This window comes from Zonotrichia albicollis, chromosome 1 (genome assembly GCF_047830755.1).
Source record: "Zonotrichia albicollis isolate bZonAlb1 chromosome 1, bZonAlb1.hap1, whole genome shotgun sequence".
In the NCBI taxonomy this organism is placed as follows: Eukaryota; Metazoa; Chordata; class Aves; order Passeriformes; family Passerellidae; genus Zonotrichia; species Zonotrichia albicollis.
Genome location: NC_133819.1, coordinates 25,618,349 through 25,642,389, shown reverse-complemented (window position 1 = coordinate 25,642,389; position 24,041 = coordinate 25,618,349). Strand labels below are relative to the sequence as shown.

Sequence of the window (24,041 nt, the reverse complement as noted above, 5' to 3'; positions counted from 1 at the left end):
CCAAAGATCAAGACCCTTGCGGATGTCCACAAGTTGTGTGGGTCTTTGAATTGGGTAAGACCATGGCTTGGTCTGACTAATGAAGACCTTGCCCCTCTTTTCAATTTACTGAAAGGGGGAGAGGACCCAGGTGCTCCTAGGTCTATTACCCCAGAGGCACGGAAAGCTCTAGAAAAGGTTCAGATTGCAATGTCCACAAGACAGGCCCACCGATGCCGGCCTGATCTGCCATTCAAATTTATCATCCTAGGTAAGTTGCCACACCTCCATGGAATTATTTTCCAGTGGGAGGAAAAACAAACACCTAAGGCAAAGGACACACCAAAAAAGGACCGGGACCAGAGGGACTCTCTCTTGATCATAGAATGGGTTTTCCTCAGTCACAAAAGGTCCAAGAGGCTGACAAAGCCTCAGGAGCTGATAGCAGAACTGATCCGGAAAGCAAGGACCCGGATCAGGGAGTTAGCAGGATGTGATTTTAAGTGCATTCACATTCCAGTTGAGTTAAAATCAGGTCAAAATACTATGAAAATACTGGAACAATTGTTTCAAGAAAATGAAGTGTTGCAGTTTGCTCTGGATTCCTACTCAGGACAATTTTCGGTAGCACGGCCCGCTTGCAAATTGTTTGAACAAGATGTTCAATTTACTTTAAAATTAAGAACTGCTCTAAGTAGGAGACCTTTAAAAAGGGCTCTAACTGTCTTTACAGATGCGTCCGGGAGGTCCCACAAGTCCGTTATAACTTGGAAGGATCCTCATACCCAGCAGTGGGAGATGGACATTGCTGAGGTGGAAGGTTCACCTCAGGTTGCTGAATTGGCTGCAGTTGTTAGGGCTTTTGAAAGGTTCTCAGAACCATTTAATCTGATTACAGACTCTGCATACGTGGCAGGAGTAGTATCCAGAGCAGATCAAGCAATACTGCAAGATGTATCTAACATTGCACTTTTTGAATTGCTCTCAAAACTGGTAAAGTTAGTCACTCACCGAGAGCAACCCTTTTATGTGATGCATGTCAGGTCACACACTGACTTGCCAGGGTTTATCACTGAAGGCAACAGAAGGGCAGATGCTCTTGCTGCACCTGCAGTGATGGCCACTCTCCCAAATGTTTTTGAACAGGCAAAAATCAGCCACCAGCTTTTCCACCAAAATGCACCTGGCCTGGTTCGCCAGTTTAACATCACTCCAGAACAGGCCAAAGCGATTGTGGCCACGTGCCCAAATTGCCAACAACATGCACTCCCTACAGTGAGTACGGGAGCAAACCCAAGGGGACTGAACAGTTGTGAACTGTGGCAAACAGATGTAACACACATACAGGCTTTTGGACGGCAGAAATATGTTCATGTTAGTGTAGATACCTTTTCTGGAGTGGTCTATGCTTCTGCCCACACAGGAGAATCATCTATTGATGCTATTAAGCACCTCTTACAGGCTTTTTCTTTCATGGGCATCCCCAAGGAGCTGAAAACTGATAATGGGCCTGCTTATAGATCCAAGGAATTCGGGAGCTTCCTGCAGCAATGGGGAGTAGAGCACAAAACTGGCATCCCCTACTCCCCTACAGGTCAAGCCATTGTAGAAAGAACTCACCGTGATATTAAAAGGGTCCTGGACCAGCAACAACAGGTTCTGAAGGTAGAACCTCCCCACATCCGGTTATCCAGGGCACTATTCACAATCAATTTTCTGAATTGTTCTTTTGACAGCCTGAACCCACCCATCCTACGCCACTTTGGGGGGAACAGTCACAGGTTGATGAAAGAAAAACCTCCAGTTTTAGTAAAGGACCCTGAGACTTGGAAAATGGTGGGACCTTACAAATTGGTTACTTGGGGACGTGGATACGCCTGTGTGTCCACCCCCTCTGGTTTAAGGTGGGTTCCTTCCAAATGGGTAAAGCCCTATGTTCCCAAAGTCTCAGAGAAATCTGCAGAAGCACCCCAGGTTGCTCACGCTGCCTGGAGAAGAAAACGCCGCGCACGTTCTCTGGAGGAAATTCCATTTAAGCCTCCTATCTGGAATAGTTTGTAATATATGTTTGTCTCAAGTTTTTGTACCAGTTTAGATCCCACTGTTCGTGTGTAGCCTCGAGACGTCATGAGACCGAGCCTGCTTCTCGTCCTACTCGTGATCATCCCACCTGCAATCTCCTACATAGTACTGCAGCCCAAACCACATATGGACTACCTCGATAAAGGTTCTCAGACATCAACAGAGAAACTGACAACGAGCTGAATGGACTTTTCAATGGCTGGGGACTCTCGGGCTGGTTGGGATCTATTCTGAAAACTGTAATTTTAGTGCTGTTTATTTTTAGTTATTGTAGTTTTTAGCATTGTTTTTGGAGTAATCAGACGCATGGTTCTCAAGTTAATCTCAAGCTCATCTCCCCCTCCTGAGGTCTACCATTTGGAAGCCCTCAGTGCTCCAGTGGATGACCTAGAGGCCTCAGTAGAATCATTCTGCACCATAAACACAGCCCTCTTCTTTTTAAACAAAACTAGGGGGAGATGTTGTGGTGTGTTGCAATATCCTGTTTTACCTTCTCCCTTCCCCCTCGCCCCTCGCTGAGTGTGCCCTGTCAATCAGGCTAACATACCAGCAAGGCGTCGTGTGATAGGTGTCCCTAGTACCTTGAGACCCTGCCCCTTCACCTGGTTGGTGACTCACCTGTCCCCTCCCCTTCCCCTGTCCTGAGCTTAAAATGTGAATGAGACCATGTGGCGCCATTCTGTTACCAGCAGTGGCCCAGTGCAGACGTATCTGTACTCATGGAATAAACATCTGGCTACCTTCTAGCAGAATCCGCTCCCTTCTTTTCTTCACCATCGCCAGAAGCTCTCCCCTGAGGTAAACGGAGTCCTGTCTTGTGCCCCGCTGCACTCTGCCGCCAGCCAAGGTATCTTTGAGGTATAACACCGCAGAGCTGCCTGTGGCCCAGCAGCGAAGGTCAGAACTGGCCTAGGCACCATCTAACTGGTTATATTGGGATAGATATTCTAATAGGTAACAATAGTATGCAAGGAATTTTTCACAGTGTCTGTGTTTCTCCTGCCTACTTGGGAGGACCACAGAGCTCTCCAGGATATAAAATTTCTCTTTCACTCAGACAAAAAATAAACAACAAAAAAACCAAAATCACATAAGATCTGGTTCCATGAAGACATGACAAAGCTTTTTCTGGAAACGGAAAAGTTTAAAAAAAAAGGAAAAAAAAGAAAGAAAAAGACACATTATATAGTCTTTAGACAAGCCAGTTAAGATTAACATTTGCAGCATCAGCAGGAGCTTGAATCTGGGTCTGCTGCATTTCCATGTTCAGCCTGCTCCCTCCCTCTGTCTGACTCACCACAATTACTGCCAAAGATTCAATCTCAAGGGATGTCCTTCCTTAGGGATCTTCAGCTTTAGTCAATCTACATTTTGTGATGGAAAAATGTTTCATATAACATACCATCAGTTTGTATTATTGTAGTATTTCCAGGAATTTTTTTTTTAAACCAAAACTACTCTGGATAGTGGAGACTTTGCATCCAAAGATTCTCTTTAATTCCTTTTTTTGAATTTCAGCACTGATCCATTAACTTATCAGGGATAATGGAGAGCATGTTGCTTCTTGTGTAACAGTGCTAATGTATTGCATTTATCAGATTTGGTAATTTTCTGTTTACAGGAAGCCAACATTTACCAGTCATTAGTCTTTATCCTTTTCATCCTTTGCAGCAAGGAGTGATCTGTATTTTCTCCAGTGGAGCCACTGAGATTTGTAAGCCATACAGCCTTGAATCTGATATTATTCACAATGGGAGCACTCTCTCAAATTAACTTATTGCAGAGAAATGTAAATCAATTATGTTTACAGCTCTCAACAAACAGAATTAAAATGTTCCACCAGTCTGTTTCGAATTCCTAATCATTTTTGTGATTAACCCAGTGTCTGGGATTTGCAAGAGAGTAGGAGATGAATTGGTTTCTCTTCATTATCTGACACAGTTCCGTTATTTCTGAGGTGTCCTGAAAAAACAAGCAGCCAAGCAAATTCTCCTTAAACAATGAGCCATCAAGAAATGGTTAACAGCCACTGCCATTCCTCAGGCCCACTGTGCAAGTCAGAAGGTCATGCTCTTGAGATGGCAAATGAAGAAAATTCAACTCCAGGCCAAGAATGAGCACACAGGGCAAGGCCAGCCTGCTCATGAACTGTGAGTGAAGGCAAGAGAATTGGGTGCGTGATAGACAGAAATGCAACTTTGGAAAATCATGAGCAACATCCAAAAATGTGAAGCTCAAAGCACCACTCATCACCCCACCACAACATTTTAACCCTGTTCTCTGCAGCAGCCATCTCCCGCTGATTCCATTCCATTTGGGCCCGTACAATGAGAAGGTTTTGATGATCCCTGGGATCTGTCTGCTTTTACAATCACATTAAAAGCTTATCCCTCAGTGTATGTGTGATTGTCTCCTGGCTCGGAAGAGCCTTTTGGGGCAGGAGGGGTTTGCCTTACACCACCCTAAAGATCTGCTCCCTGCTGGCAGCTGTAGGGGCTTGCATCCAGGCTCCCCATCCCTCTCCTGGGGAGGGCAGGGATGTCCTTGTTGCTCTCTACAACCACTTGAAAGGAGGTTGTACTGAGGTGGAGGTCAGTCTGTTCTCTCAAGTAACAAGCAACAGGATGAGAGGAAATGGCTCAGGTTCTGCCAAGGGAGGTTTAGATGAGATATTATGAAAAATTTCTTCATGGAAAGTGTTAAGCACTCTAACAGCCTGACCAGGCAAGTGGTGGAGTCACCATCCCTGTGAGTATTTAGTGGATGTACAGATGTGCTACTTACAGACATGGTCTTTAAGGTCTTTTCCAACCTAAACTATTCTATAATTCTATGACTCCATTTCTGAAGGACACGTGTCTTTCAGATATGCCAAAAAACAAAAAAACAAACAAACAAACAAAAACCCCAGGGCTGCAGCATTTTACCTTTTAGTACAGTAAGACACCACCATTTTTAACATAATCACTTTTGTCTTTCCAGCACACATGTGAAGCAGAAGCTGCCCCATCAGACACATGGGAGGCTCTGGCAGTCTGAGCACGTGACAGCTCCCTATGTAATATTCCAAAGAAGTGCATTAATTCAGGAGAATCCATGTGCTCCTACTGCCCAAGAGCCCAGACAACTTTTCTGAGATGCAATGGCTGGGTCAGCCCTGGGCCAGCCTGAGCTGCCAGGCAGATTGTGCTCACTCCCCCTCGTGCAGAATTTGGGCAGTTGGGAGGGAAAGGAGCAGCCCCCACCCAGAGAAGAGAGGAGCCTCCACATCTGCAGGAGCCCAGCTCCTCCTCCTCCTGCTCTCCACATGTGCAGGCTCCCATGGGACAGGCATTGCACAAAAGCACAGTTGCAGCAGGAGCACTGCTGTTGCAAAGATCTTGCTGTGCTCAGCAGCTTCAGCCATCCCTGAATTTCAGCAGCCCAGATCCTTCAAATCCTTATGTAAATCTCTGCTCAGTCTAGACTGACTTACACAAAAGCCTGCACTGATTTCTACAAATCCAGCATTTAGTGGCTTGACACACTGATGAAATATCACATTTTTTCACATTTTTTATTCCAACCTTATAATCAGAAAGTCAGAATTACGGTAAATGGAATCTTTTCTATCCTCTGTTTTAAAAGGTCTAATTATTTTATTATTCAGTGTATGTACACGCAGATAAGTAATAATTATTCAGAGTATTATCCTGCATAATAGAGCCAGTTAATGCTCTGAGATAATAGCACAGAGACAGCTCATTATACCAATTTGTACAAAAATAACATAATTATTTTCTTCTTCTGAACAAACTTGTTCTGGTGTGATAAGAGCAAGTTTCAATCACTTCTTTATTTGCTGAAACATTAAATGCTATGCAGCCAGTAAAGTGATTATTATTTTCATGATGAATCATCATGTGCAACGAGGAATTAGCCATCCAAAGGATTTGAAGACAAATTCATATAAGGCTACATTAAAATAAGGATGCTCCTGAAATTATTGCACATCTGTTTCTAAACAGCTTCTTACTGGAAATATCACTTAGGGGTTCATCCTTGTTAACAGCTGAGAAAACCCAGATGAGTATGGAGAGGCAGAAATGGTGATGTTTCCCAGACTGCAAGTTTGAGATGCAGAAAACCAGTTCAGCCATTGAGTGTTTGCTTTCACCAAGGCTGAACTTACACTCCAAAGCAGGACAACAGCAACACAGAAGGAGGCTTTCCTGCAAAAAGACAGCTTTCCTCCCTGATAACCCAGTGGCCTGGAGTACCATGGTCTCTGCTGGATCCAGCAGCCTGCTCTCCTCAAAGTGAGTGTGGAATTCCTATGAGTAAGTATGTGTTTTATTTTTCCATCCCTTTTTTCCTTCATCACCACTGATCCAAGCCCTTTTCATTCAGTACTTCTTTATCTAATCCCTTACTCCACTTTTACCCTGAAATAAAAAAACTCAGGGAAAAAAAGAAGAAAATATAAAACAAGTTAACCAATGCTTGCCACTCTTGTCTCCTGTCTCTCTGACTCCAGTATGTCCCCCACCGTCAGCTGTGCCCCAGAGCTGTGTCCTGGGAGCAGGGCATGGTAGGGCTGAGCAGCAGGAAGGAGACTGACCTGCCACCACCTCCTTTGCTTGTGGGAAGGGGCTGCCAGGGCCAGAGACTCTGGTGAAACAACTTACTTTCAAGTAGGAAAATAAGGGAGGACAAAGGAAGAACTAGAATAAAATCTCCATGGAAAAGGAAGACTTTATTTCAAAGTTTTCCGTCTTGCATACCTTGGAGTCTGTCCTGCAGTGGAAAAAGAAAATCACCACTCTATTGAACCCAATTTCATACCTGATTTCTGCTTTTGATGAAAACTCATTCATGGTGGGTTTTATTCTGGACCAGCATTTATGCATGTGCTCAGGGAATGGGAAGGTTCCCCTTAACCAAATGAAATACTGTTCTACTGTTCTTGCCTCTAGACAGACATTATGGATCATTGCAATTTCTATCTCCCAGCAGAGGACCTGAGACTGTGAATTTGTCTGCAACTTTGGGGTTTTTTCTATGCCAGCTGTGTGAGGGTGAGCAATGAACAATGCTGCTCCTTAATCACAACCTGTGCTGCTCTGACTGGAAATCAGGCTGGTTCTCAGGCCAAGGTGCTGACAAATCTCCTTCTCTAACACCAGCAGCAGGAGCCTGGCTCCACAGACACAGGTGAACCTTGAACCTGTTTCTGGGGCTTACTGGAGGAATGGGGCTTGTCCTTGTTCTGGATTCCAGTTACTCAGTGATGCTGCCAGTTGTAAATCTTATTCCTACAGTGCTGATGGATTTATTTTCTGTGGATTAGAAAGGGCATTTTTATCATCTGCATTGCATGAGCCAGTGATAAAATTCACCGGAATATAGTGCCTCTATAAATATTTCATAGAGATATGCCAAGCACTATAAATTGTTTCATACCCTGCTCCCAAGCACCCTGAAAGCACAGTGCACACCAAAGGCCTAGGAAAGCCTGTGATCCAAAGTCCAGGAGGAGCTGCCTTTCCCACCTGTTGGGAAGAAAATACACTAAAATCTTGATTGGACAAGGTGTTCTCCAGCACATCAAGTCTCCATGACAGCTCTGAATTTCCACAGCATGTAATCTGGGCAGAATGTCAGAAAGAGTAGAAAAAACCCTTCATATTTATGGCAGAAACTGAGTCTAGCAACCAGCCACACTCCTGGGGCTTGGGAAGCCTTCTTCTCCATGCTGAATGAGGCTGAGCAGGGGTGGCACAGGCCAGGCCAGGGCAGTGGTAGCACGAGGCTCAGAGAGCAGCTGTATCAAGAGCTGCTCACACCCTCCATGGCCTCTTACATCTGCCCATGCCCACCCCTCACCATGACCTCCAAAAGGGACCTCTGTGGCTGCCCCCTCTCCCCCTGCTCACCAGATGTGCTTTTTATGCAGCAGATGTTGCTGCATACTTGGCACTTGGCACAGGAAGTAAGAATTATTTCTTAAAACAAAATACAGCAGCCTATATTTGGGCTCATTGCAAATGTTTATGTACAAGTTCATTTTTTATTTAAAGATATGGAATTTTAAGGCCATGCTCTTTAAAATGTTGGTGTTCCAGGTGTTATGCAGTGACCTGAGGCTAAAAACCACATCTAAGCAGCCTGTCCACACCAAAGCATCTGAGTCATTTCTAGAAGGGCTCACTTGCAGCCCACAACAGATGGTACAAAGGTTCTCTCTAATCCCCTCTGTGGTATGTTGAAATTAATTCAGAAAATCCACACAGGTCCCTTGGAGTGAAGACAGAAGCCCCTGCACATTTGCACAGAGGAGATCTCTGTTGCAGAGGCCAGTGCAGTGGGTCCTGAGCTCCCCTGAGCTTCTGGTGTTTAGTAAAATATCACCCATTTCAAAAATCTTAGCCAGGTTTGCAAACCTCAAGCAGATTTTCTTACCTGCAAAGGGGAAGAGATAAGAAGTCTTTTTCCCAAGCCAGGCTTTCAATTTTCTCAGCTGAAAAGCAAACAGGTCTGGTCAAGAAATGCCTCCTCAGGACTGGAAAAAACACAGTAAGAACAAACACAGCTGGGACCAGATTTGATTTGATGCAATTTTCAGTTTCTTCCATTCTGTTTCCCCACAAGGGAAGAAGTGTGGACTTTGCAGTCCAAAACTCAGCCTGCTGAGGGCAGTGAGCAGCAAAATGCCAGGATTTCCCTCAGAGGTTTCCTGAGCTGTGTCAGAAGAGCCCGTCCTCACCATGCAGAGGGTGGAGGTGGCAGCCCTGTCCCCTGAAGCTGGTCACACTGGGGAGGAGCAGGAGTAAGGACCATGGGGAATGTGTCCCCCCTTTCCACAGGAGGACATTCCCTGGCTCCCACCAGCACAAATACTCCTTTGCACCCCAGGGGATGTGACACCCAGTGTTTACTTGATTTAGAGGGTAGCCAGATGAAAGACAGAGTGTGGTTTAACTTAACCATGGCTGTCTATCATGCCTCACATCTCTGAAACATCTATGCTACAGCAACAAGCTGTTAAGGATTGCAGCTATTGGAAAACAGCAATTTAATCCCACAGGTAGCATTGATATTTCATGTTTGTTGCTTTTCCCCTGCTACCTTTGTGCAGGGAACAAACTTTTGCTCTTATAAATGACTATTCCATCACTAATTACAGTGATCAGTTAGTTATAATAGAAGGGGTTTTGTGATAAAGATGAGACCCAGAAGTGATTATAAATAATACATAAGGTTTATGTGATATGAAGAGCTTCACAGGTATCTCATTACATATATTTTGTTCAGGAGTAATTAATAACATTATTCATTTTCTAAGCCTTTTTTGCTGTTTTGTGGAGTAAAGCCCAGGCATTTTCAAATTTCTCAAATCTTAGTTACTTATAGGAACTTTTTATACTGGTGTTAAGTCTTGCTATCAGTTTTTGTATTTATTCCCAAACATGAAAAGAAATAGCTCCAGTTTTTAACTCATCAAGCAGTTCTTATAGTAATAAAGAAATGAATTAAACTGAGCAAAATAAAGGAGAGAATCAGAACCACTAAGGTTAGAAAAGACCTCCAATATCATCAAGTCCAACCAGGCAAGAACTGTCTTCAAGCTAGAATCAGCTTCTTAACTCGCACTTTAGCATTTGAAGACACTCTTGAATTAAAACAATCCCCCAGATCCCCATCCCAGTTCTCTAGAAGTTTTCTCAGGAGCTCATTTACTCTCCCTTTGAGGCTGATTTTACATCAACTTTTAAATTTATCCAGCTTTTGAGATGAGCAGAATCATATTTTGGCCTGTCAACTTGCTGAAAATTGGTTTCAAAATAACTATACACATTGTAGGATGTCAATAACATTGGAATAGCTTTTACAGGCTTGTCTCTAGCTCCAAGTACCCCTGATGCCTCAAGTTTTAGCTTTCATATTATCCAGATTCTGTACTGCATTAGTATATTACTCTGAACTTCATATAATGTGTTAGTGTTAGCAAGTTCTCTTCACAGTTTAGTTAGACAAAACATTCCTTTTCCAGCCTGAGAACCAAGGACACTATTGCACCTTCAGGCCTAAAAAGTATAAACAACAGCAAATTGAGGAAAGCAATCTAGGAGGATGGGACTTCATAACTTGAAGCTGTAATTGACAATTAACCCCAATATGTAAATGGACCAAAATGTACAAAAGTGTGAAAACGTGTGATCCGTCATCCATCTTGGGTGTAGCCTTGGCCAGGCTCTTGTACTGCCCAGGGTGTATCCTTGGAAGGCCTTTTTAACAAATGTCCACTTTATTCCTTTAACACTGTCTAGCCTGTTCCAGGCAGCCTCTCAAGGCATCACCCCCTGGGCATTTAGGTCAATATTCCTTGCTTGTTTTGACTTACTATATAGATTTTGGTGAGCTTTTGGTTTGATATCCCCTAAAATTCCTACAACAGTTCAACATAAGGGATCAAACTAGTAAATTCCTACATGTCCCCTGCCATCTCGTTTCTGTGAGTTTTCTTAACACAGAAAGCCATTATCCAGTCTTTCAATAACTGTCAGTCAGCACAGACATCTGTACACCCTCTGCCTGGCTGCTCTTAACTAGAGGCAATACAGATGTTTAGGAACAGCCAGGAGAAACATTTCTTGCTCTGGGAGCCAGCTGCAGCTTTGCAGAGCTGAACAGAGAAAAGGGAGAGAAAATGGAGAAGCTAATTCCACCTGATTTACTTGTGCTACAGCATTTCCACTTGTTAGGCTGCTGTTTCAGGACTGACACATGCATCACTGTGGAAAAGCACATGGATTCAGTTATGTCCCCAGTCATGACAACCAGAAGAGGCTGCTGATGGATCTGAGAGGTCAGGGATGGGGCCATATGGCCACCCTCTTTGCTCCTTCAGCACAGGATTTCAATGCTCATAAACCAAAAGGGTTCTTTCTCCACAGTGCTCTGAAGCCTGTCTGATCACACTGTCGAGGATGCATTTTGTCTCCACTCCAGGGCTTAAATCCTGCAACATGAAAACACCTTTAGTCAGGCAGAGTTCTACGTTTTTGTACTGATATGCTGGGGGTCTTTTAAGGGCAATCCATTACACTTAGGATGTGCCATTTTTTGAAACTTCAGAGCTGCTTTCAAATAATTTATTTACTGTAGCAATGTGATCAGACACACTTCATGCTTTGATCTGCAACAGAGCCTGGTACAGACTTCATGTACCCTTCATACCCTTACTGATCATGAACTCACAGGTACAAGTCTGTTCCTTACCACACTGCCATACAGCTGCCACAGCAGATTTTCCTTCAGGTGATGGACTAGCAAGGGAAGACCATATCCACAGCCATTTAGGAGGAGGTGAAGTCCCAGATTCCATATCCCCTGAAAGATGCATATTACAGAAAAAATGTGGGTCTATCTTACTGTTAAAAGTGTTGTGTTGTTCTCTTAGCATCTGAGCATGGCCAGGCTCCATGAACAGCAGGGCTGGAGCAGTGGCTCGGGATAGGGAACACTGGATCCTCCAAAGAATCTGCAACCAGATTCTTTGCTCTTACGTTCACTGTGGTCCTAGTTCCTTTTCTGCAGAAAGAGACTGTCTTGACACACAAAGACTTTTTCCTCCTTGTTCCTGTCATGTTTGTTTTTCCTTGCAATGCTGCTGAGAGGTCATTCAAATTGTAATCTTATGTCCCAGAGGTTTTGTCCGTGATATTTTCATATTCCTTCCCCCCCCCCTTTTTTTTTTTTTGGTCTAAGATAAAGGAGAGAGAAAACAGAACAAGTCACTGCTGCATAAACTCCAGTCTCCATAGCAACAACGAAAAATGTTTCCCTTCCCTCAGTTTTACAAGTCCAATCCTATAGTCTCACCTGAGGCTTGGGAGAGCAGCAAGAGATTAAAATATTTTCTAACTTACTTGTTCATTGCAGTTTTGAAAGCAGGCTAGTGGAGTGAGTAGCATAGGCTAAATCAGACCCAAAAGCTTTCCTGAGATCTGGGGTGTGAGGCAGGGCTTGGGAAGTACTGGATTTACCTCTCTAGGACTTGTATGCAGTAAAACACACTGCTCTAATACAAAGAAAGCAATGGAGAAGGGAAAATGTTAACACTAAGCAGTGCTGGTCTTCCTCTGACCATTCCATCACTGTGGGATCAGGAAGGCAACACTGTACTAAATCCCTAGAAAATACGGGGCTGCATTGCTGTATTTGCACCAAAATCATAATTGTCCCAGGTTACTGCCCTGAACCTGCCACGGCCACGGAGAGTGCGTGAGGCACACAGGCAATGCTGCACTCCTGAGCACAGGGGAGCTGACAGACATCCATGACCCCTCTCTCCTGCAGTGGACAAACTGAATTTTCCAGGACAAACTGGGGGATTTTGAGCCTGAGGAAGATTGGACCGCACAGTCTGAGTCAGTGTCTGGCACCAAGACCTTGGCTGTGGCTTTGGAGTTCTGTGTGATGGATCAGCACTCAGCAGCGGCTCTCCAGAGAAAAGTACCTTAAAGTAACAAGAGATGCTTGGATGACTTAAGTTTTAGTAAAGCCAGTTCTTCCTAAACCCTTTCTTACCTGCCTGCCAGTCTCCTGGGCAGGGGCTGCCAGTGAGCAGCAGGCAGGGACTGCAGATGTGCAGCTGTGTGTGTGCCACACTCCTGTCCATACCACAGCAACGTGTCTGGCACACATCATTAGGCACATCGTTAGAGTTGTTTGTGGAGGAGGTGCTGATTTCCCCTCTCTCAGAGTCTGAGCTAAGTTCCCCCATGTGAAATCACACACGGCTGGTGCTGTGCTGGCCAGTCTCCCTGGTGATCAGTGAGAGGACCTAAGGGACTGGCATGAAACTGTGACAGGGAGATTTAGGTTGGGTATTAGAAAAAGGTTCTTCACCCAGAGGGTGGTTGGGCACGGGAACAGGCTCCCCAGGGAAGTGGTCAGAGCACCAAGCCTGACAGAGTTCAGGAAGTGTTTGGACAACACTCTTGGGCAACATGGTGTGATTTTTGGGGCTGTTCTGTATGGGGCCAGGAGCTGGACTTTATGATCCTTATGAGTCACTTCCAACTGAGGTTATTTGGTGATTCTGTGACTAGAAGGACAAAAGCAGGCTGAAATACAGATGCATCTAAACAAACCCTATTGCACATAAAATGCCCTTAACTTCTTTTCCAAGCTCATCTTGCAATTGACAATGTTAATTTGGAATAGCTGAACTGGACAGGAATAGTGTAATTTAACTCAGAGAAAAAAAACAAAGCAGAGTAGTTGTTTCATCATTTGTAAAGAAAAGCCACATATGAGTTTTCCTTTTTACTGTACCTGAGGGTACATTCTGGGAGCACTGTACAATACCAAGGTGATACTTAATACAGGTCCATTTTCCCACTACCCAGTGGTATGTGCTTACATTATAAATTTAGTAGGATGGAGTTCTCAAATCAGTCTTAACTGAGTATTGGATTAACTAGAGATTTTTTTCAGCTCTGAAAAGTTCTTTTAATTTAGAATTAAAGGTGACTTCACTGGTAACAGCACGATTTTTAATATGTACTCAAGTAGTCTGCTCTGTGCTACAGATTCTGTACATTATTCCACCACAGTAAAGCAAAGTGAAATCCTGCTTTTGATACAACCCCAACAGGGAATTCCCATCTTAGAATCATCTGCATGTTTTATTGGTTTTGCTGTTAATCTCACAGGATAAACACATATCAGTGTTTCAGATTCTGAACTCATGTTTTCTCCAGTCAAAACCAGAAATATGAACCTTTGGGGAAAAAACAGGTAAATATGTTCATTTGTTTAACACAAATTTCACTTCAACATTCAAGGAACATAACTGGCATAAACCAGAAGGCTCACCAGTGATAAAAGTTGTGTTGCAAGCGGTGGTGTTTCAACAAAGTACTTATTGAGGGTTTTACAGTGGTAATAAGCACGTATAACAAGTTGATAAATACTCAATGACTAAAAGTCATTTTATCTAAAAAAGGATTCTTCCTTGTTTATACTTCAAGTACTAGCTTTGAAATGGTTACAGAGATTAAACACTGAACTCCCCAGACACACATTCAGTTGTGCAGGATCACGTGTCCTGTAAATGAGCTTGTTGAAACACCTGATATTTCCTCATAACACACTGCTGCAAGTAGCAAAACCATTTCATTCTTATGCACTGAATTTAAGCACTCACTTAGAGCTCTCAACTTCAATGAACAAAGAATACTTTGTATATACATATGTAAAGGTTGCACTAAATAAAATTTGGTTCTGTGATCTACCTGTACCCTACCTGGTAGACAGAGCACTGGAAAATCTGGAAGGACTCAGCACTGTCATTGCTCCCAGAGCAGAGCTGTGGCCACTGAAACTGCTGAAAATGTTCCTACCAAAGCTAGTGGTTTTGCAGCAGATGCATAACCTCCATGAACAAACACAGATCATTTACAAGTACAAATGTTATCACTTCTAACACCTTTTAATTTGTGTCAGTTTTTGCAGCCAAATTCCTGATGTGGCTTCACAGGGAAGACCCCTCCATACACCACTGTCCTAGGTTACAATGTAAGATGTAACCAAAATAATGTATTCTTTTATCATCTCCATAAGCTGCTAAAATAAGTGGGGCAGTATTCCTTATCTTTTCCATGACTCATCCCTGATAACTCCCTCTGTGGGGGCTATCTCTGCTAATGGGAAAATCGAGTCCCACTGCATGACTCATAAAATTACATCATCCCACTGTGAGATGTCCCACCCAGGGGGAGGAACCAGACATTCCTACCTGGATACAATCTGAGGCTTGGAACACCACAGAGGCACTACCACAGGATTCCCAGCGAACAAGAGCTCAACACCCACTCCTGGACCTCAAGACAGAAAGATCAGATTGTTCTGCAGGATAGCTGTTTTGACAAAATCCACACCCATCACTCCAACAGGACTGTAGCCAGCATTTAATCAGACTGTCACCACCACCCTGACCGACAGGGTGTCAGGTTGTATTTTGACTGTCAGTTTAGGCCAGTGTTTCTGTACTATTGCCTTTAATTTTCCTATTAAATTGTAGTTCTGCCTTGGAATGTTCCACTGGTTTGTTTTCAAACTAGTACAACCACTGCTCATTGTGAGGTGGGCACACCCAGCCTGGTCCAGCACCAGGACATGGAGCAGTAGGACATGGATCAGGCAGTCCTGCTTATCAAACAAGCCCAGCAATACCCATGCTGCTGCATCGATACCCTCCTGCATCTACACTATCTAACAGGAAGAAGTTACCTTGAAACTCTTTCCAAGAGGTCTGAAAATCAACAGTTAAGCAGGATAGCACATAGACACTTATTTTGCTCAAGAATGTGAGCTGTTTTTCACAGTGATTCAGCTTTCACAATACATCAAAGGTACATAGATCCTCTGTGGTCCCACTTGGGTAAATCAGTCTGCTGGAAGATTCAGTCTTCCCTTTGCTATTAATTTAGCTACAGAAAGCAGAAGATAAAATAGATTATGACAGGCAGGGAAAGCCATGGTTCCTTCATTAATTCTCCAATATTTTTACCTAGAAGCCAATGAAAATTTGGCCATTGACTCATCCATGCATTTTCAGTGTCTCACAAATATGTATTCAAGAAGAAATAGAATGTCCACTAATAATTCAAAAATATTAAAGTTCAAATAGCTAAGGAATAAAACTTCTTCATAAATCCTACCTTCAAGATGTTACATTATTAATTTACTTTTACGGAATAAATACGTCCTAATAGCTCTTGCCAGGCAGTCAGTTAAAAACAGCATAAACCCACATCCCAGGCCTAACAAAACACTACAAGAAGGACATTTCATTTGTTCTTTTTAAGATGTGTAACTTTGCATATCAAAACTGGTCATTTTTAATGGCAGAGATTTCTGAAAATTTTTTACTTGCTGATAAGACTTCAGCTTGTGTCTTTTCCAGCTACTTAAAGCTTCAGCTCACTCCAACTCATTGTTTTCAACTCAACTGTCATTAATCACATTTGTAAATCAAAGAATTTTATTAATGTGTGGCAGTGTTGGCATCAGGAAGCTTCTGTGGGGCCCCACCACCCACATAAGCCCTGCTCAGACCAGAGCACACCTTACTATTAGCACTGCCTGTCTTAAAGCCTGCAATCTCAAAAGATGCTTCATTCCTGTAATGGAATTTTGGCTTTTGTGGGAGTTGTTTAAAACAAGAATACAAATACTGTACCAAATACAAACTACTGCTGGGAATGAAAGAAAAAAATTGTTGGATTTATTAGACAAGGGGTTGTGGATGTAAAGATGTTTACCCTCACCTCCAACTCCCTGTAGGTCTCATTACAAGTTTATGTTCTTCATACCAAATAGCAGTTTTTCATTATTAATTAATTTAGCCTCTAAAACCTAGATGCATACATGAGTAGACAGAGCTAAAACAAGTATTTTACCTAGTTTCATTGAACTAACAAGTTCCATTAAATGAGTTGATAAAAATAAGGTGCTTTAAACTGCAGTATTTGAAATAAATTTGAAGCAACTCAGTATTTGAAATAAATTTGAAGCAACTTGGATACTGACTGGAAAGCAGGCACAGGTCTACTACCAGTCAAGGACTGGAAACAAATTCTGTTATCAACACCCAAAAATTACTTTTAGTATAGATTTAGTGATGGAATTACTGATTACTCTTCAGCTGATGGAAGTGCAACAGAATAAATCTTAATGCCCTAAACTCCAGAGCTGGATTAGATTTTTACAGCCTTTAAACTGTAAAAAGAACAAGACTTTAGCAATGTGTGAATGGCAGTATCAGAGACAATTTTCAAGCTTCCTGTATGCACATGCCATTTGCTTCCCACTTTGACATTGGGGCATCCTAGGTATGGAGCAGGCCAGGAGGGAGCTGCCATTCTCTCCACCCATGCCCCTGAAGCACCAGAATCAGGACCTGGGAACAGCCCTGCAGCCTGGATGTCATCTCTGCTCTTCCATCCTGTTTGCTCTGGGTGCCTGAGGCTACAGCATGTTCCTACTGCACACACAGCAAAGGCAGGGGGTGCCAGAGAAGATGCAGCTGTCACCATCGTACTTTCTGAAAAATCTCCTTGCCCAGGATTCTTCTCCTGGGAAGCTGAGAAGCCTCAGAGAAAAATGAAAACAATAATTATCTGATGTTCTCCTGTGTTTTGCTGCTTTGGAATGTGTTTGGACATTGTTTACCAACAGGTGATTGTTTCATTGGGTGAATTGTTTTGAGTTAATGACCAATCACCGTCAGGCTGTGTTGGGACTCTGGAAGTTGTCACGAGTTTTCATTAGCATCTTTTTAGCCTTCTGTAAGTATCCTTTCTGTATTTTTTAGTATAGTTTAGTATAGTATTCCTTAATATAATATAGATCATAAAATAATAAATTTCTAAGAACATGGAGTCCGATTCATCACTCCTTCCTTCATTGGGTATTGAAGTTGGAAGGGAGCGACCCACCTTGCGTTGGTCAGCATCGACTCCGATTTATTAATCAATCAGTCACCTTTTATAACAGTGTTAATCAAGTTCATGCATATTGCAAAATCTGAGCTCACAATAGGTCAGAGATAACATACCAACCCCTCCTTATGTTTCCAATACCAAGATTTGGGTTCTCAAAATTATTCTTGCTTTCCCAAAACAGCCAAAGATAGAACATCCACTTGTTATGAGAAAGCTGCCTGAGAACTCTGATGTGCAAGGCTCTCAAGGCCTTCATGTTTGTCACCTTTACTTGTAATTAAAAATAATCTGAGAACCTCTGCTGTTCGCAGAAACAGGCTGTGAGAACCTGCTCCTCACAGCTGCCTTCTAGGCCATCCCTGAAAAAATCTCCAACAATCAGGGGTCCGATTCAGCACTCCTTCCTTCATCGAGGAACCACATGTTCCTCACACACTATCCTGCAAGTGGACTTTTAATAGAAATGAGCAACCTGCAGTCTACAATCCCATCAAAGAATTGGGAAGAGAGGTACAGGAGAAAGAAAGAGGCAGCTCCCCAGATTGCTCCCCACTCTGTAAGGATCCTGGAGCGCAGCTTTGGCAAACAGCATGTTGTTACAAATTGAGACAGATGGAAATGCGCTTCCTTGTCAAAGCTGTTATTCCCCAAGAGCAAAGAAATTTTGTTGTCTTAAAAGTGCTGTGAGTAACAGACAGAGAAAGGTCCAGAAATAGAACAAAACTAGTAATATAAAACTAGGTTTGGAAGATGAAATTAAAGCTGTCTTTTGCACAGAAATGTGTGTGGTTTTCTTAACAGATAAAACCCCCTTCTTCTTTAGTACCAACAGCATGAGTTACAACAAGTGTTGCACACATTGTCTTACTGAAGACCTAACCTATTAGAAATAAATTGCTAATGTTGGTCATACAGTATTATCAATAGGATAATTTCTGTGATCGAGTCATTTACAAATTCTGGTCTGTACAAAATATTGCATAATATGGGATCCCAAGTTTTTAAAGAACCTTTGAATTCAAACTACAGCACAACCCATTCATTTAAGGTTTTTAAAAATTTTAGATACTAACAATAATCTGAATTTAGCTTTGAAAAAAACACAGGATTTTCTGCATAGGAGTGATTCAAGGTTAATTTAATAATGAGCCACATCATTTATTTTAAAGTCCATTTCACAATAAAGCTCAAGACAAAAATCAACTTCCAATTTCACCAGCAGTATGCTTTTCTAATACTGTTCATTTCTTTCCATGAAAACAAACCCACTTTAGTACCATTCCTTTGTCTACTGAATCTTGACCAGAAAATAAATGCTAATAGCATCTTTTCCATTAAGGAAGACGATGGTAAGCAAACAGAAAGATGTTTTGCCCTGTAGGTGCCAAGATTACAAAACAACTCCAAAACTAACAACTCCATATTTTAAAAACATCAATTTACTTTCCCCAAATTCTTTCAGTCTTCAACATCCATTAGGAAGGAAAAAACAAAAAGGAGAAAAAATAAGGCAATTAACAAAAAAGTGTGATTATTTCATTTTTCCATTTGCTCTTGCACAGAAAGCCAAACACATCCACTTCAGACAAGCTATAGCATCAGCAGCGTCCATTATCTCACAGAAACCACATTCAAGTACAACTTGAAAAAGCTTCAAAATGGTTGCAATATGCATCAAAATAATTCTTTTAATCTTTTAGGTTTTGTATTCTGAGTCTTTAGAAATGGTGATTTTTTTATGAGGTTTGGTAGCCTCGTCCATCAGTTCCTTCAGCTGCCCAATCTGTTCATCACGGAAGTCATTAAGTTTTTCTTCTGTGAGCTGAATTCCATATACAGCCTTTTCTCTCAAGTTTTGTTTGTCCTCAATTTGTTGCTGGATCAGTGCTGCATAGTTCTAATGAGAAAGAAATATAAAGGTCACAAAACTGAAAAAAAGCAAGATTCAGGTCAACTTTTTTTAATAGCATTATATGTTAATAACATACTCTTACACAATCTCCTACAACAGTCTATTAATTGACAACAGGTGACTAAAAAATTAACACTTTTTATAAGAAAGATAACTTGTTCAAGCACTTCTAATATCTACAGTAATTTTATATAGCTAGTTTAAAATTCATATATTTACAGATTAATGCCCTATCATATACTACTATTGAAAACAAAACAAAATTTAATTCTAGATCTAATATACGTATTAAAATAATCTTTCCTATACAGCAGGATATCAATAGGATACACTTAGTAAACTGATACATCCAGAAAAGCATTATTCCCAATTTTGCTAAAAGATACCTTGGCACTGCATACTGAATTTTTAAACCAATTACCAGCAAAGTAACCCAAGCCACTACTTCAACTATATGTCTAATAATTCCAGAGAAGTGGGCAAGAAGAAAGAAAGATATTCATGAGCCTGTGATAAATTTCAAAATGACACCATTTACTAACATAAATACATTAGATTGTTAATAGACCATGTCAAGCCTCACTGAAGTCAGCAGGATCTTACCAGCCCTGTTGCAAAGCTTAATTCATGGCTATTTAAAGAAAACAGACAACTAAAACAAACTGGGGCAAACAAAAGTAAATTATTATTTGTACAGACTCTGAATCAAACTGATTCTTCAAGGTTCTTCCCAACATCACCTGTCCTGCTTTTAAATGAAACAGGCATTCAGAAACAGTGACACCACGGTTAATTCCCATGGTAAACCTACACCTCAGTGGTATTACCTCATGGTAGAGGTGCTGTAGGGTTTAAAAGAAACTAAATAGGTTTTTTCCCAATGATTGAACAATCACATTGTAGTAAGATAAAAAATTGTAAAGGGTTAATTCTTCAACTTTGCAATTTACAGAATTTCTTATCAAGGCAGATGGAGAAATGTGATCTCTCAAGCGACCCAGCAGACCAGTAACACACTGACAGTTACACATCAACCACTCCACCTCATTCTACTTTATTCTATCTTTGTATTTCTGCACGGAACAATCCAGTCGGTAATAACTGTGGACTAGGAAAAGAAAACAACCAAAAACACACCAACAAAAACTAACAAACCCACATTAAAAAATACCAGAACAACAACAAAAAAACCCACACAAACAAACCCCATACCACTTTCATTACACCAAACAACAACATTCACAGCATATAATTCAGAAACAATACTGAAAGCAAGCAATGTAAAACTCTTCACATTGTATCAAGAGATCAGACTGAACACACAAACCTCAAGAACCCCTCCATGCAGTGTCCCACCACCACAGAGGGAGGAAAGTCCTCCCACTGCTAATAACAACCACCTGGGAGCAGCCTGCAGCTATTACTGCAGGCATGACCTCTGGTACCTAGAAATAACTCAAGTCTATTTAAGAAACAGTTACAATTTTACAAACTGTTTTGTTTACCAAAAATATCAAATTAATTACTGACAAATCATCTGCAAAATTATTTTAATCTAATAATTTTTTTTTAATCTAACAATTTTTAACCACAGCACCTCATCTCACAGTGCACCAGATCCTGGAAGTGGTGATCCCTAACAAAGCCGCAACACCCACTCCCACAGGTGCCCTGCACCCAGACCCAGGGTCATGGACTGCTCATCCCCTGTTCCTCACACCAGATGCTCTGCTTCACAGCACTCCAGTGGGCTCACATCTGGATATCACCGCTGCCTCTTTTCCCCCACTCATTTTCTAGCTGAACAAATGTTTTGTACATGCCAGAAAGCCTCAGTGGTTGCAGTTTCACATCGATCTGCAATGTGAACAGAAATTCAATACTGGACAGTGGAAATATGCTGGGCTCTGGTTGACTCCTGACAGAAAGTGGAACTTTCTCACCTCATTTTACCAAATGTCAGTGATGCATCAAATAAAATATGCTTCAGCCTTTATAAAAGAGCTGAAAATAAGATGAACTATGTGGCATATCTCATCTTTTCTGCCGTGTTACCAGATGAGGGACAAAGCCTGGAATATTTAACTGTTTAATACATTACTGTTCCCTCAGAAATTAATACTATTATTATGTGATCAGTGATTTGTGGAGAGGTACTGCATGATTTGATGGTACATAATAATTTAAGATTCAGTTTCTATCTAGAAAATGTGCCATTTTCCTAACAGCAAATGAACTTAATGTGCTGAACTCCAAGGTTTTGTAACAGGTTTAAAAGCATAATGAAAGAATAAAAATGGGAGAAGCTAACATTTGCTCTTTCAATAATATAACTTTCATCATAAAATACAATGATCACAGTCCCTCTCAGGTAATAAGGAGCAGTATGGTCATGTAAGGTCTAGTTTTCATTAGAACTTAATAAATACAGAATTTAACTATTTTCCACCAGCAGAACTGAAACCAACTCTTGCTTAGCTTCCTCAAAGAAAATTACTTCACTGCTGCCTTTCATTTGATGTTATATTTAACTGCATCTTCCAAATATAACAAAACTCCTTTATCATCAATCATGACACAAATCCTTAGCAGAGTTTTTAAGGGCATCTTATTTCAATTATGGATCATACTGTGGTCACAAAAACAGAGACAGAAGACACAAAATGGAACACAAGTAATCCTGCACCCTCACAGAGCAAGGCTTGACATACTCAAGGATGGCAGAGGGACACAGGAGCTCTCCTCCCTGATGGTTTTCAGGTTGGTTAGTTACTTCTTTGGAAGGAGCTCTTACTGCAATGATCCTCTGCCTGCACCAGCTGTAAATTTTCTGGGCTTTTACATGGCAAAAGCAAGCAAAACCCAAACCACCAGCTGAATAACAAAAGCCTTTCCCCTTGTACATGACTGCCACCAGAAACAGAGGATCAGAATCAAGTTCAAGTTACAACCACCTCTCCTGACCATTTACCATCAGAAGATGGATTTATTCCATATTAAATCCCAGCCTGCTGCCCACCTGTATCACAGACACCCTCCTCACCTTCAAGGAGGCCCAAGGTAACAGCCCAAGGTGCAGACTGGCCATGTCACAGCACTGCCATCAGCGTGTGCAACCACAGGGACACCCCAAAACCCTCTGTGTGGGCAGTGTGGAGGCAGACGCCTCCCCTGGAAGGTTGGTGCACTCCTCACACACAGGTCATGGCTCTGCCTCAGATCACTGGCATATACAGCATGCATGCTGAACCCAAGCATCAGGCTCTCTTAAATCCTCTATGAGTAAATGCTTGAACCTCTAAATTATTTATACAAAAAAACAGAAGGTGAGTGTTTGCTATAATCAATAACCTTAGGGTTTTTTTGTTTAAACTCACTAATTGAAGCAAATACAGAGCTCCCCTCTGCTCTCTGACTCACAGGCATTCATAGAATGCACAAATTCATTAAAGGGCAAGGGGATGGCTGACATTTGAGGTTTAAAATATCACACACTACAGAAAGAGCATCAGCCTTCTTGTTTTCCAAGTTGAGAAAGGATTAAGTAGAAAAATAAAAGCAAAAATCACACAACCAAAAGCCCCACTTCTCTGACTGCCAGATATACAGACTCCTACCAGATCTAGTCCACAATGACACACATTTATCTCACATGCTAATACAAAGTGCTTATAAACATTTATTATTTAATCATAAAATCAAATTATTAAGAGCCCATTTGTTCATTTTCACTGAAAAGAACAACAATCATAATTTTTATTTTCTCTGGCATCCTCCTAAATATGTACAATGCTGCATTTTAGACAACTGCTCCAAAAATCTCAATAAGATATGTCTGTTCACAGTAACCACCTGTAAAATTCACTTTCTAGTCAGATTTTCTCTTAAAAAGGTCTAAAATTTTTATCTCCTTTAAGCAGTTGAAGTATAAAGCCGAAGTATTCATCCAGGCTATCTCCACTTGCAGCCAAATTAATGACAGCACTGATAACAAACATTACTGTGACCAGATCAGAAAATGCTACTCTGAGATGTGTTCAACAAGGCACAGTCAGGCACTAGGAAAATGCTATCAATTTATTTAAATTTATTTTATTCAGGGTTACATAAAAAAAAAGAGCATGGCCTGAAAAGCCACTGTCATCACTCCCTGGAAGTTAATTTCAAATTGCAGCATTTCAAGTGTTTCTGCAGCTACTCAGAGCAAAATCAAACACATGCTGCGAAGGGTGGCAGCATGAAAAAACAGCTGTGAATGAACAGCACAGCAAGGAGCACCTTGTTCTTATTGTTGTGCAGAGATATGTTGAATTAATAATTTCATATTCATTCAGATAGAATTCTGCAAATTATTTACTATATTTTTACTGAAAAGCTGTTTTGATGATAAACAGAATCAGAAAAAAATACAGTATTACAGAAGTAATTACAGTATTACAGTATTTAAAAAGTATTACAGTATTTAAATGGGCACTACACCCCACGAAAATCCAGAATATCTTCTTCATACATTTTACCTGAAGCTCTAAGTATAGTTAGAAATGCAGTAATAAACCTAGGAAAATTCTACC

General features: G+C 41.5%; 1 protein-coding gene and 1 long non-coding RNA gene across 2 annotated transcripts in view; both read right to left on the bottom strand.

Moving 5' to 3' along the window:
• Positions 1–11,784, bottom strand: part of LOC141728397 (uncharacterized) — an 81,892-nt gene extending 70,108 nt beyond the window's left edge. Inside the window, exons 1-2 of the long non-coding RNA XR_012579311.1 lie at positions 11,323–11,784; positions 8,503–8,560 (exon numbers count right to left, since the gene is read on the bottom strand). This is a non-coding gene — a long non-coding RNA (uncharacterized LOC141728397). The remainder of the gene's footprint in view (positions 1–8,502; positions 8,561–11,322) is intronic.
• A 6,891-nt stretch (positions 11,785–18,675) lies between these two features.
• Positions 18,676–24,041, bottom strand: part of SDHAF3 (succinate dehydrogenase complex assembly factor 3) — a 29,156-nt gene continuing 23,790 nt past the window's right edge. Inside the window, exon 2 of the mRNA XM_005480801.4 lies at positions 18,676–19,455. Within this exon, the coding sequence (XP_005480858.1) occupies positions 19,255–19,455 (201 nt within the window). The 3' untranslated portion in view covers positions 18,676–19,254. The remainder of the gene's footprint in view (positions 19,456–24,041) is intronic.